Raw genomic sequence first — 13772 nt, forward strand, 5'->3', positions numbered from 1 at the left:
TAAAAACAAGATCATTTCAAGATTGTTTGACTTAACAAGATATTTAAGATGCATTGTCTTAAAAAAGTCCCTCCATCTGCTGAAATGTCTCTTGTTAAGTGAATTTATCTTAAATCAAGTGGGATGAGACATTTTGACTAAAAAGAAGACAAACAGACTTGGTAAGATTTTGAGTTTTTGCAGTGTAATGCTCATTCTCGTGGATAGTCACCCCTCAAACATCCCCTCCGAGCCACGAGTAACCATGGCAACTTCACTGTTTTAAGCTCATTGCTTTAATAGCATTGTTTTCGGGCCTAGCAGCAGCTGTTTTTTTTAGTGGAAAAGCTCTAAAACCCCACTAAACACCAGCTGCCTTGCAATTTAAGACATGCTGGAGAATATAAAGGAGCATGTAACAGCTAAAGAGACAGATATTCCCTCAGGTGTTGATAGAGATCAACATTTCAGCAAAAAACAGTCTCAGTAGTTGGCATTCACCAGGTTGCCAGAAATTCAGTTCCAAATTAATAGTAATGTTATTCTGTGTCTGCTGGATTTGTAGATAAGCAACTGTTCCTGAACACATTTGCCAAATCTACCTTAAGTCTCCCTCTGGTCACTGATTAAACCACTAAGACTCATCTCTGTTTACCAAAGTTAGATTTTTTTTTTTCCATGAAAATCATCAACTCCTGCCTTACAAAGACTTCGATGTAACTCTACACCCACTGCTTCCTTTATATATTGCAGATCTATGAAGTCCGAGCTTCCGTCTACATCCTCCTTCCACAGTTTACTGCAGTTGGAGCACACAAGCTCACTTATGACTCTGCTAAAACACAGTAAAACTACTTTAAACTACACAATGACAAGCTGTAATATTGGAGGAATTCAGCCATGCATGTTCAAACTGAGTTTGAAGAGGAAAAATCATAAAGAAAATTCCACCCCAACGGTTTGAATCCATGTTTTTGAGGTGGAAATGCTCAGCCATGATGTTGACTGCCTCTATCATTCACAGTGTGACTTCTACTGTATAATAAAGCACCACATGGACACTTAAATACGCAAAACACTTGAGCTTCATTGGACAGGGTCGTTAAAAAATGATATGTACATGTTTTTTTGATCAACACTCTTTCCCGCTCCTGTGGCCAAGAAAGTCTGAATTAATTGCGTTAAAAATCGCATCAGCACAAGACATAAAAAGTCTGAAGTTCTTTTACAGTATTGCATTACTTTATTCGCCAGTACAGACAATTAACCGCAATGTAAGGCTGTATATTTTTTTTTACACACTGGAGACCAAAAAAATGACAGCAGCTTACGATACACACTGACAGGGAGGTCAGCAACTTCCACAAACCAAAAAGTATTCAAATCAGATGAAACGATAGTGTCTCAGTACATAGACATGATGAGCACTTTGTACTTTATGTAATTTACAAAGCTTCCTATACATCCTCTTGATAGTGCTGATAACAGTCACTGCAAGCCTTCAGACGATGGTGAAAGTACGGCAAGTAACATCTTCTACCCCACAACCTTCATGGTGAGAAAACAGTACAGAATCGAGATGGCATTGTCTAACGTGTGTGATATTTACTAGAGTGGAAGCATGCAAGTTAATACAATACTATTTTGTGCCCAGAAAACGCTGCTGACGAGGTTACATTAGCTAGAAGCGCAGAAGTAGTGTGTGCTGCACCGCTGGGACTTGTTCAGATTGTTCTCCATTCTGATTTCTGATTCTGCTCATTGACCGCACTCGTTTATTCTCAACAGTTTCAATGATGGCGTCGTATTAATGTATAACCATTTGCTCTCATCTTTGAACATAACCTGCTATTTTTTTACAGACAGTAAAGACCAATATGCCACAAAAGAGTTCACAGCTAACACATTTAAGAAGACAAAAAGGTGTAGGCAGAGGCTGAGAGGTTATAGTTGCTTTGCTATTTAAGAAAATACTGTATTTAAATCCTTTTTCAAAATAAAACTTAACACTTTCATAACTAATTATATCTATTCATAAGATTGTGTCCTGTAACTTACCACACGCGAAAACTGCTTTATACTGATAGATGCTGTAGAGTTTATGCTAAGGAAGAGGATGACATACAGGTGAAATACAGTATGTAGTTGTTTAAGATGCTGCATTTAATGTGACGAGCAGCACAGGGAGCTCGGCTATCTCATGTAATTACTGTATTTTCCACAAAGTATCAGCTGCCGAAACAAAATAAAAACAGCATCTGAAATCTTGGTACTAATATTGTTTGTACACGTCAATGAGCTGAATCAGAAATTAGTTCTAAATTAAATTAATCCAACAGCTGTAAAGAAGTTATTTCAAAGAGCCCAACACTGTCAGACACAGTACTCGTGTTCAGGGGGCGAGCGGCCCCAGCCTCAGCTCTACGTTCTGCACCAGCCAAATGGCTTCAGCGGCAGCGTCGCCTGCCTCCTCGCTCGGCCTCATGGGAGCTGCGAGGTTGCGGAAGTCGTGTCGGACCTTAAACGAAACAGTGACATCCGCGTCCTCTTCTTTCTGAGGGATCACTTTGATGAAGAAACCGATCTTGTTGGATTTCCTGAAGGCAACAACACTGCAGAGGAGACAGAGAGATAAGGGTAAAAGTTCCCCTCACTCTATTACTTCTGTGTGAAAGTGTGCGAGTGCATTAACTCACTCTGGGTCATCCTGGAAGTCCTGAGGTTCAGCCAGTTCGTCATACTCAGCAGCAGCATCCTTTCCTGCCAAGACCAGCTCCTTAGTGGGTACTATAACCTAGAAAAACAAACCAACAAAAAAGCCGTTTAAACATTCGCTGACTTTAAATCTATGTGAGAGATCAGTGAGACTGTAAATGTGTCTCCTCCATTTTAAAATACTTGTTAATGTAGTGTTACAATGTGAAAGAGAAAAAGACATTTATCAGCACAGCTTTACTTCTCCCACTCCGCTATATCTGGCAAAGTGTAGAATTATTTTGAACATCTGAAAACAAGTCTCCAATTTTAGGCTTTTATGAAGAATGAACCAACATAGTTAAGTAGAAATCACAAATTCACCACTTCAAAATGTGTATTTTCACCCGAGTTGAAAAGATTTATCACCTCATATCTGTGTTACCATCTATATAGATACATATACCATACTGGTATATGTATCTATATAGATATATGTGTGTGTTAGATGTAAGAGGTGAGTGAATCCAGCCAAGATAGCTGGCTGATAAAAATCAAGCGAGCATGACTTGATGTGGTTCACACTGCCCTTCAGGTGTTTCAATATCAGATCAAGCAGAAAGACAGGAGTGCACACTCTGTTAGGCTATGAAGTGAATGGAAAATGATTCATGAAGATGCTCCGTTTTTGGCCAGGAGCTCTTCCCTGCCCAGGCTGGCCCATGATTTCATCACTAAAGAGGCCAAGACAAAACAGCCTTTAGTGACTGAGAGCCTGGGAGCAGCTGCTGGCAACAGGCAGCTCAGCAGACCGTTACACAGCGCTCTTAGCGATGCGTGTGACAGCTAACAGATAGTACAAGATGATGTGAAGTCTCCAATTTCTTTAGGAAAAGACAGCATAAAGAGGGTGAGCGGCCTGCACTGAGGGCTGTAATAATGGAGAACACTTTAAAAAAAAGGGGGAGATGGTGAACAACAAACACAAGATGTAGCCTTTTTCTGTCTTGTTTAATCATTTGATTTCTGGCAACAAGCAAAATACCTTCGAGAACAGGTTGTTACTTCATGACAGTTGATGTTCAGCCATGTAGAAAATAAACTATAAACTCAAACAATGATTCAAAAGAGATTTAAAACCTTAGTAGAGCTGCAAAGTTTTGAGTTAAATCTGTAGGTTACATTTTAACTTCAAAAATACTGACTCAACCTCATTAAAGAAATCACAAACAGCATCCTTTGTCGGGCCTTGGTGTCGGTAGAAACTATGGTAAAATACCTTGGCAGTGCTGTTGATGTCATCAGGATCTTCCTCCTCACAAGCAGCAAGGGTGACGTGGGTGATGTTCTCCACCGGGTTGGTGAGGGTCAGCAGCACCTGGCTCTCCTAAATACACAGGATGGAGGAAAAAAATAAAGTTTCACTTCAAGAATCTTTCCAAACCGGTTGAATTAACTTATAAGGCTGCTTGGGCTGTAGTCTGCACTTCATCTGATGGACTGGTTGGGCCATATGGTGCCATCCGACCAAATTCTCACTGACTGGACAAACGCTTGTGTTAGTCTCATAAGAACAAAAGCATTGCCTCCAGGATTAATCCGTTATTTTTAGCAGTGGGGGAAACAGACAACCTGCGAACACGCACACCGTTTTCACCACTTTGAACTCAACCTCATGGAGACTGCTAGATCCAAGTTATTTAACATTTACAGGTACTGAAAGCTGACTCAGAGTCAGCTTCAAAAAAACTGACATCATGTAAAATATGTCATCGGTGTGGCCGCATTTTGTTCAAATAGATGGCCAAAATGTTAAGAATAAACGTGGAAGACAGCAGTTTGCATAATCACAGTTCAGCAGCCAACATAGCAGATCATCTAAAAACAGTAGTCTGACTTGTCTGTGTTATATTACTCAATAGATCTTGCATTATGATCACCAGCTGATGCAGTTCTATTTTCAGAAATCAAATGAATATGGTTAGGTGCATGCTGGTAGCATGTTATCTTGGTTACAATGATTTATTATGCTGCAAAAATAGTTATTTTTGTAATTTAATTAGGCTAATAAGGCTAGAGGATAGGGTGCTGTCTGTAGTCTGTGGCTCATTTAGTTAATCAAGGGATAACATTAGGATTTGTATTTTCCCTCTCACAACCAATCAAGTAGTTAAACAGTAGGTACAATTTTAGATGAGGAAGATTCTCTCTGGTTGACTACAGCTCTACAGCTTAGCGCTTTAAGTGTAGCTTTGGTCTTCTTCTGATCCCAGAAACAGGTCAGTCCCAATGCCTCAATAAAGGTCCTAGAACCAGGGGGTCATGTTGAGTAACAGGGAACAGCATTTTAACTTTCATAACAATGTTTGGAAGAAGCTCATGTACTTCAGTGAAATGGATTTCTGTTATTTTGATGTAATTTTATTCAATCCATTTCACAAGATAATTAATTAAGGACTATCTTTAATGTCATGCAATTTTGTATGGTCTGGATATGAGGTACAGTTTTATATGTAGTTTGCAAAGTTCATTTATCTGTACAGCAATAAAGACTGAGCTACTTTAGCTCAATAAACTTATATACTGTTGAGTTAGCCTAGTGTCTAAAGGCACTGATGGCTAACAGCATATTAGAGACCTAAAACACTGAGGTTAAGAATGTGAACAAAATAAAAAAGTGTAAAAGATATATTCAACAGGCCAAAGCCAATGCACACACTGACCTTCATGTACCGGAGATTTGGAATGGACATAATTCTCACTTCAGGGATATAACTCCTGCAGGAGGAACGGGCAGAAGGTAAATCAATACACTCTAAACACATCAATAGTGTTCAGCAAAACATTCATCTGTATTCACTGAAGGCTGAGAGCTGATCACTGAACTCCTGGGAACATCTTCAGGTGCAGAGAGGAGCTAAAACATTATGAGCACACCTGACAGCAAAACCGTTTAATATTAGGGCTGCAACTAACGATGAATCGATGAATCGCCTGAGCACGATACGTCATCAAAAGCGGAAGAGAGCGCGCAATGCAACAGAAATCACCGTCCGAGTGGAGCGCCGAACACGCATGGACATCCGCGCTGTATCGTGCATATACTATATATGCATACTATATACTGTATCGTGCATATACTATATATGCACGATACAGCGCGGATGTCCATGCGTGTTCCGCGCTCCACTCGGACGGTGATTTCTGTTGCATTGCGCGCTCACTTCCGCTTTTGATGACGTATCGTGCTCAGGCGATTAGTCGACGCGTCGTTTGTGGCAGCCCTACTTTTCATTAGTTAAAAAAGGTCAACATTATTAGGAAAACACAGAATTGGATGATCAGATGATCTACTCACACAGCCACCAACTGAATTTTAAACTTGATTGAAGTAGGATTGAACTCTGGCTTGCTCAAGTTGTGCTCGCATTTCTTGAGGAAGGAAGGAAGAAAGGACACCATTATCTAAATGGAATCTACAGAAAAAAAGAGCCTTTGATTGATACTGAACAGTAAAGCGGTACTGACCCTGCATCGCAGCGAGCGCTTCATCAGGAGGTGCTTGTGTCGGGGGTGAAGCTGCGACGCTCCTGCAGGCTGGAAGTCTGGCTGCAGAAGTCGCTGGCGCAGCGTGGTCACTGGAAGGACACAAAAAGATGTAAATCAACCTGAACAAGGGAAGTTATCAGTATTGTTTAGAGAGTTGTGGACAAAATCTTACCTTCCGGTAAACTAATGGGTCTGGTATAACAATCCTCAGGGAGAGGCTCCACTTCATCAAGGGCCTGGGCAGGTTCGATGCTGATCTCTTTCTGGTCCTCACCCTCTTTAAGGCTACACGAGTTACACAAACACTGCTTAATGATGGTACTTAATAAAACAGAAGCTTAACAGTAACATCAGCTATAAATAATCCTCTGACATTAAAATTGCACTGTTATACAGTTAGCAAAAATCACTTGAGATGTTAATGTTGATGCCCTCAAGGACACTTTATCAGCAAAGATTTTTAAACTTGGCTACTGCCCAACGACCTTTTGAAACAACAGACAACCAAATTCACATTATTCTTTCCTTGCAGTTCTTGCCTGCTTCACATTTGTCTCCTGGATGTGACAGGATACTTTGTCAAAACACTGCCTTTTGTCAGCCAGTCATTAATTTTAAGATGTTAAACTGGGTCCTTGAATGCATTCTGGTGAAGAGATTTAAAAATGATCCCTGCTGACAATTATATTACTACAATGTGATGATGCAACTTGAGAAAAAAAAGAAGGATGACGAGCAGTTTACTATGATGAATTACCTACATGTCTCAAGCCAAGTTTCAAGGCTCTGCAAATTGATTTCAATGGAAATGAATCAAAGCAACAACTGCTGGAAGGTCAAATATCTATTCATCTATGTCATCAGTATTATGTATGTACACAATGTATAGTTAATGGGCTGAAGCATGCAAAACCAGGTAGCTCCTTAACATTTAAAAAGTTGTACTTTGAAAAAAGTGTTGTATCTGAAGAGCCAGAAGCAGTAGTAAGTATATGTGAAAAGACAACTCACGAGAGGCCAGCCAGGCTTGATATAGGAGCTCCAGACCTCTGTTTCTGCAGTCTGGTTCCAAGGCCATATTTTTCCTGAGTGAATTTAGGAGGGGAAAAAAAACACAATTAAGCAGTTTATCAACTGAAAATTCAGGACTAAAGATGATTTTTTAACTTAGTCTGCAGTTATACTTCTACATGGCTATTTTAACTCAATGTTTTGAAACAAAAAGGGAAAGAAATTGTATCTGACATTTAAATAAACAATAAATACGCCATAAACAGTATAATTTGGCTCGTGGTAAGAGACAAAAACAGGAGCCTTTCAGCCCAGAATAGTGGGAGAGAATCATCTCAGGACTTAATTAGCATGAAACATATTTTGATCTTGTTACACAGACTTCAACAAAGTCTTCAGTTGCTTCTCTCCCTCTAATCAACTTAAAGGCTCCACTTGTGTGGATGTCATTTACCCAAGGAGACATTCATGTGATCTGTGAGGCCACTCAGTAACAGACTGCACAGAAACGGAGATATGGAGAAGACAGTGCTACTGCAAAGACGACACTACCCAAGTTGTGAAAAATACAACTCACCACCACATGAATAGTGTGTTGCTGGGGGGTAAAAACCAAAATGTCAGAGTGCACAAGCAAAGGAAAAAAAGAGAGAATAAAGAACAAGGTGAAACCAAAGCAATTTAGCAAAAACATTAGTGGCATTTGGTGACATGCAACAGCAACAGAAATGCATCAGTGATGGAAAACAACCGCAGGACATTACAGATTAAGTTGGTCCAGATTCACAGTAGCAGAGACTGGCTTGTATTAATGGATGTTAATTATTGTGAAAGCAGAGTGCAGGAGGTGTGAACAATGTGCCGACAAGCTAAAGAAGCATGAAGACCACGTCCACACCGGGGCACTTTCTTGGCAGCGTTTTGGTTTTTCAAAGACAAACTTTACTATTGTTTTGGAATTTCAACTTCTGACTCAGCCAGAAAGCATGGACATGGTGTCAATCTAGCACTTTAAATGAAACACAGCAGCAGGTAACCATAATTCTTCAATCCTGCTTTGGCTACAGGTACGCTCATCATATAAAACTTCCTAAATGGTACAGACTTTAAATGCACCCCTGGTAATGTTATTGAGCTTGAGGTAAAATGAATCTCTTAAATGGAAATAATTGTTGACCTAAGCTAATGGCAATACTGAGACAACAGCTGTTTGGCATTTAAAAGGGTTAAAGAAGAAGGTATGACATTTTTGAAAAGGCTGGGTGTAACTGCTGGGCTCAGAGGGAGCAGAGTACCGAGAATGCCAGGGGCATGCACTGTCGTCTCCTGGCCAACTTCTTCCTGTCTCGCTCTTGCTTCTCTCGGTGAGCCAGCTGCTGATAATACTCTATCAGCTTGTTGATCTGTAGGGAACAAAAAAGTTAATCTGTGCTTAATGCATTTTTCTATAAAACAAGACTTTTTGTAATTTGATAATATATGATGGCTTAAGTAAAAGCTGATTCGTCCATCTTAAAAAAAAAATAAAACTTGTGCAACTGTATAGTCTTGTAGAAAAATGTTTTTAAAAATTAATAAAACTGAAAAACGGAAAAAACAATTGTTCAAAATAACTTGGTAGAATAACTATAGGCATATTTCATTATAAAGGTTAAGAGAGGGCATTTATAATTCCTTGTTTTTGACAAATTTGTTGCCTAAGTTACTGTGCAGCCACGTAGTTTCTGCTCTATGTGTTTGTGTCTCTTATTCAGACACAAATCTATTCAGAAGAAAGCAAAGCAAACTGGAAAACATGTGAGCAACTCGAGAGAATTTAAATGACCAGAGGGGAAAACTTACCCGCTGAGTGTGAGGGTTCTCCGGCTCTTGCCATCCACCGCTCGCTGCAGTGAATAAAATACACCAAAACATCAGACTGTCACAGATGACGATTTTGACTTGAAACAACTTTTTTCATGAGCTGAAGTAATGACCAGCTGTTCAGTTACTGCAAAACTTTTGACACAAGGGATGGTTTTCACATTTCTGTTGCTAATTAGGGCTAGAGAGCTTAAATGTTAAAACTAAGTCCTCATTAGTATGTCTACACTCACCAACTGATTTGTCAGCCATTCCCACATCCCTTGAGGTCCAGCGACAGAAACCACAGGCCAAATAGTAGGCTTTCTTCATGGCCGTCTTGGTCGGATCATCGGGCAGAGGAGCTGGGATGTTAGTGGCCCGAGTAGACAGTGTGTGCATGCAACATGGGCAGTCGAAACAATTTGCACACCTACAGTAGACAGATAATCAGGTATCAACACATGGCTATTGATGACATCAGAGGACCAGACAGATAGAAAGTCAGCACGGACCTGTGTAAGTACTGAACATTTCTTTATGCAACTGCATTTCAGCCTCACCTGTTCTTCTTAAGTTTGGCCTCTGCTGAAGGCATGTTCTCCAGACAGCTTGGACAGTAGTGAGAGTCCACCTGGTCACCACAGACAGAAATGCAACATAGAAGTCAGCGGATCTATGCATTTACATTTTAAAGTTTGTCTTTTACAGCCTTCCCAACTGCTGGATTATCAAACTGCAACTTCAATAAAGGTGATCATCGTTGTACATGGTTATCATTTGTTTCAACAATGTGATAAAGTGACTTAGAGGATAAGCTACTATTTGTACAGGGGCAAGACTGATGCTTCTTAATGAATTAGCTTGCAAAAAAAGTCCTGGATTCGTATTATGATGCTGCTACAAAAGAAAAATCTCCTGGGTGTGGTGTTTGGAACAGTTAGCCACGTTAGCAAGCTACACTTTAACAGTGAAGACGTTGAATGAGGTGGTTCATTGTTAAAACAAATGTGTTTTTAATTATCCGGCAAGCCGCTCATGTCATTATTTTTGAGATAAGCAGACACTTCAACGTTAAAGTACAGCAAGAACTAGCTAGCTTGTACTCCAATTTCTGCTGTGTACGACACAACGCTAATTCCAACGGAAGTTAAATCGTACAGCCAATGAGATGAGCGGACTGCGTGGCAAACACTTGATTGACAAGCGGCTGAGCCATACAACACGCGAGAAGACAGGACAAATCCCGCCTACCTGTCACAGCTACTAGCAAGTCAGCTAACAACAAAGTAGCTAAATAAAGCTAACTGCTAGCCTGTCATAAGCAGAGGAGAAGAAGGAAAAAACGCCACTGTACCTCGTGAGACACGCATTCCAGAGACCGTAGTTCACTACAGTAGCGACAGAAATAAAGCTGAGATAAAGGGGCTCTGATTCTTTTCTCCCCACGAACCAGATAGACAACTCTATCTGGCTGCAAAAGGGACGCCATCTCTACCCAGCGCAGGATGCTCCCTGACTGGCTGCTAACGCTGATGTCTCCGCTGGTCGTCTACTCCTCCAGGAAACAGTCCCTCATTGTCGCCCTTGTGGTGAATATTCAAAGCGTCAGACCCAAAACATTTGATATTGTGGGTTCTGTTATTTATTTTATTTTATTTTTTTTATTCTTTATTTTAGCAGGTAAGCTCAGTTGAGAACAATTTCTCATTTACAATGATGACCTGGAAAGAGGTCCCAGCAGGAAGAAAGATAACAAATAAACAAATACATACACAAAAAATTACAAGTGTTTAAACAGAGATTAAAAACACCCTAAATTAATGCTAGAAATTCAATGAGCACATTCAGCATGTGCAGTGGTCAACAAGGGTCTGCTGGGGGTCGGCAGCGATACGTTGGACCTTCCTCTGGACCCGGTATATTGAGTCCAGATCTGGAAGAGGACTTCCCACAATCCCCTGTGCTGTTTCCACCACCTGGGATAAGTTCTTTCTATCCTCAGCTGTGTAGCTGCTGTACCACACTGTTGCACTAAGACAGAGGATGCTTTCCATTGTGGCCCTGTAGAAGTTTGCCAGGAGCTGAGGGGAGAGACCAGCACGTTTCAGCTTCCTAAGGAAGAAGAGTCTTTGCTGAGCCTTCTTCACTAGATGGGGTGTGTTCAGAGACCAGGTCAGGTCAGATGGAATGTGGACGCCCAGGAACTTGATGTTGTGAACACACTCCACCACTTCCCCTTTGATGAGGAGAGGAGCTGCTCTGTCCTCCTGGACCTCCTGTAGTCCACAATGACCTCCTGTAGTCCACCATGACCTCTTGTAGTCCACCATGACCTCCTGTAGTCCACCTGGACCTCCTGTAGGCCACAATGACCTCCTGTAGTCCACCATGACCTCCTGTAGTCCACCATGACCTCCTTGGTCTTGTTGATGTTCAGAACAAGGTTGTTCTCTGAACACCACTGAATAAGGTGCTGGATCTCCTCTCTGTAGTGGGTCTCATCATTGTCTGATATGAGACCCACTACGGTGGAGTCGTCGGCAAACTTCACCTCCGTTCCCACTATTCTGTTAAATGCAAACTTCCAAGGTTAAACAAAAAACACATCAGTTGCTATGTGTGTTCCAAACACTATTTTGATGGGTTGAGTTGATTTAATAATGTTGGTAATTGCATCAACTTAATAGTGTGTGTATTTTCAACTCAAATTTTGGAGTTCACTGATTTAAAACTGAATTTAAGTTGCAGTAATCGAATGAAATTGCAAAAGTGGACTTGTATACAGAGTTTAGGCTAAGCTTCCTAGTACAGTTGATGGTTTATGTTGTGCTACAGCTAACACTAGCTAATATTAGTCATATTTAGTTGTGACATTAACCGATTTGGATGGAATTTTCAGGGAAGGTAAGAAATGACACAAGGATCAAGTGATTAGATTTTGGCAGTGATGCAGCTTATAGTCTGGATCTCTGAATTTGTTAAATATTTCTGTGTCACTGCGAGATAGCGGCACGGCGTCACTGTAACCATGACAACAAGTGAACACTACGTCAGATGCTAGCTGACGATCACATGATTGCGATCCTACTACATATCATCCGCTGCAGACTTATCGGTACTTATCCGTCAGAAATGATTCAAGGAACAATTGATTAAATTGTGGAGGTGTTTCTGAATCCCATCAATTCCTGACGCTTGCTACATATTTAGGTCACTGGATTCGGTATCCATACTTAACATACACATGCATACCTTTGTAGTTTATAATTTGGGTTCATTTAAAATTTGTGCTGTTTTAATTCCAAGTTTTACATGTTGTGCTTTTAAGTATTGTGTCTTGCAATTAAAAATAAATTTTAAAAAGGTATTCTATTGCATTAAATAATTTCTTTAACAGATACTAAATCAACAAAAACTTTAAAAAGCCAAAAACGACTGAAAAAAAAAATCTAATGGTTTATTTCTTAAAGGTTTGTCTACTTAAAAATGTGTTCATAATTATGATAATTAAGTACATCACACACAAAGATTATTTTAAAACATCATGGAAATAGAATTTTCAACTTATAGACTTGTGTTTATGCAATCAATCATTAAATAAGTGGTCATTAAAGTGCTTTTGACTGAAGAGGAAAAGGTCTCTGGCTCTCAAACTGTCAGTGTCACATGTTCTTTCCCACTGAGCAGGTCCTTCATTAACACATTCATTTCACATTCATTTGCCAGAGTGCTGTCATTTTCTCTTGAAACAATGTTATGTCAAAGTCTTAACTACCAGCTTGTTTCCTACTTTTGTGATCATTAAATGATGAGTATACATTTGTGCTGTAATTGAGCCTGTTAAATGGACGTGCTGCATCTCATGCTTCTGTAAATGACCTCTCATGTGACCCAGAAAAATGCTGCTTACAGTTACACATGCAGCATGAAAAAGGTGTTTATGTCTCTACTTCTCTTTCTAATCTGCCTGTATCGTTATTAGAACAGGACAAATGAGTTTCCATTACATTAAATGATTCAAACATACAGATACAGCTGTCATATAGAAATGGGAGATGGCTAATTCTTGAATAATGGCCACGCTGCAAACAATAGTGACTAAATAACTAATCATTTACCCTGGGTGTGTAAGGATACAGAACACAACTTGCACTTCAGTGTAATCACCGTCACTCTGAAATTTAAACAACAGTTTTTAGAGTAAGCAGGACTTGACTTGAAGAAAATGCACCTCTTTTCCTGTGGATGGAAAAACAAGTGCGCTTAGTTGTGTTGACATTGTGTGCATCGACCACACTTAAAGTTGCATTCTGGTGAAGGTAACAGTGTAGTTGGTTTGGTATAAAGACAATCTGAGTGTACAAATCTGTCTTTCAGGTTTCTTCTTCTATAAAATTCTACTCTAGGATGTTTTTGTACAGTTTAACAACTTGTGAGTCACCACTTAGAATGCCTGTTGATTGAATGTTTGATTTGCTGCATTCTCTTTGAGTATCCAAGGACACATACTGTGGAAGACATCCAACTTATTGAAACTGTCGCTTCAGTACTTTGGATGTCTGGGGGATTGGATTTTCCAAAGGAGACCAAGGAAGTGGTGTGTGAATCACCTTGTACTCACTTCAAAAATGTCACCGAGATAAGGGAAAGTGATGAGAAATGGCACATGGGAGCTGTGTATGACAGGGTTGTCT

The 13772-nt window shown here is 40.1% G+C and overlaps 1 protein-coding gene across 2 annotated transcripts; it reads right to left on the bottom strand.

The window, feature by feature from the left end:
• Nucleotides 1-1199: 1199 nt before the first annotated feature.
• dctn4 (dynactin 4) lies at nucleotides 1200-10616 on the bottom strand. 2 transcript variants are annotated; one of them, XM_023284077.3, is made up of 14 exons: nucleotides 10433-10616; nucleotides 9639-9709; nucleotides 9330-9508; nucleotides 9076-9119; nucleotides 8529-8636; nucleotides 7811-7831; nucleotides 7234-7307; nucleotides 6395-6507; nucleotides 6202-6311; nucleotides 6032-6105; nucleotides 5397-5451; nucleotides 3953-4060; nucleotides 2676-2773; nucleotides 1200-2591 (listed from the first exon to the last, which is right to left on the bottom strand). In XM_023284077.3, the coding sequence occupies exons 1-14, from the start codon at nucleotides 10565-10567 to the stop codon at nucleotides 2372-2374; spliced, it is 1410 nt and encodes a 469-aa protein (XP_023139845.1). In that variant the 5' UTR covers nucleotides 10568-10616; the 3' UTR covers nucleotides 1200-2371. The 2 variants fall into 2 exon arrangements, with proteins under 2 accessions (XP_023139845.1, XP_023139846.1); XM_023284078.3 differs by lacking the exon at nucleotides 7811-7831 and having other exon boundaries at nucleotides 10433-10615.
• Between the last annotated feature and the right edge of the window lie 3156 nt (nucleotides 10617-13772).

This window comes from Amphiprion ocellaris, chromosome 13 (genome assembly GCF_022539595.1).
Source record: "Amphiprion ocellaris isolate individual 3 ecotype Okinawa chromosome 13, ASM2253959v1, whole genome shotgun sequence".
Classification (NCBI taxonomy): domain Eukaryota; kingdom Metazoa; phylum Chordata; class Actinopteri; family Pomacentridae; genus Amphiprion; species Amphiprion ocellaris.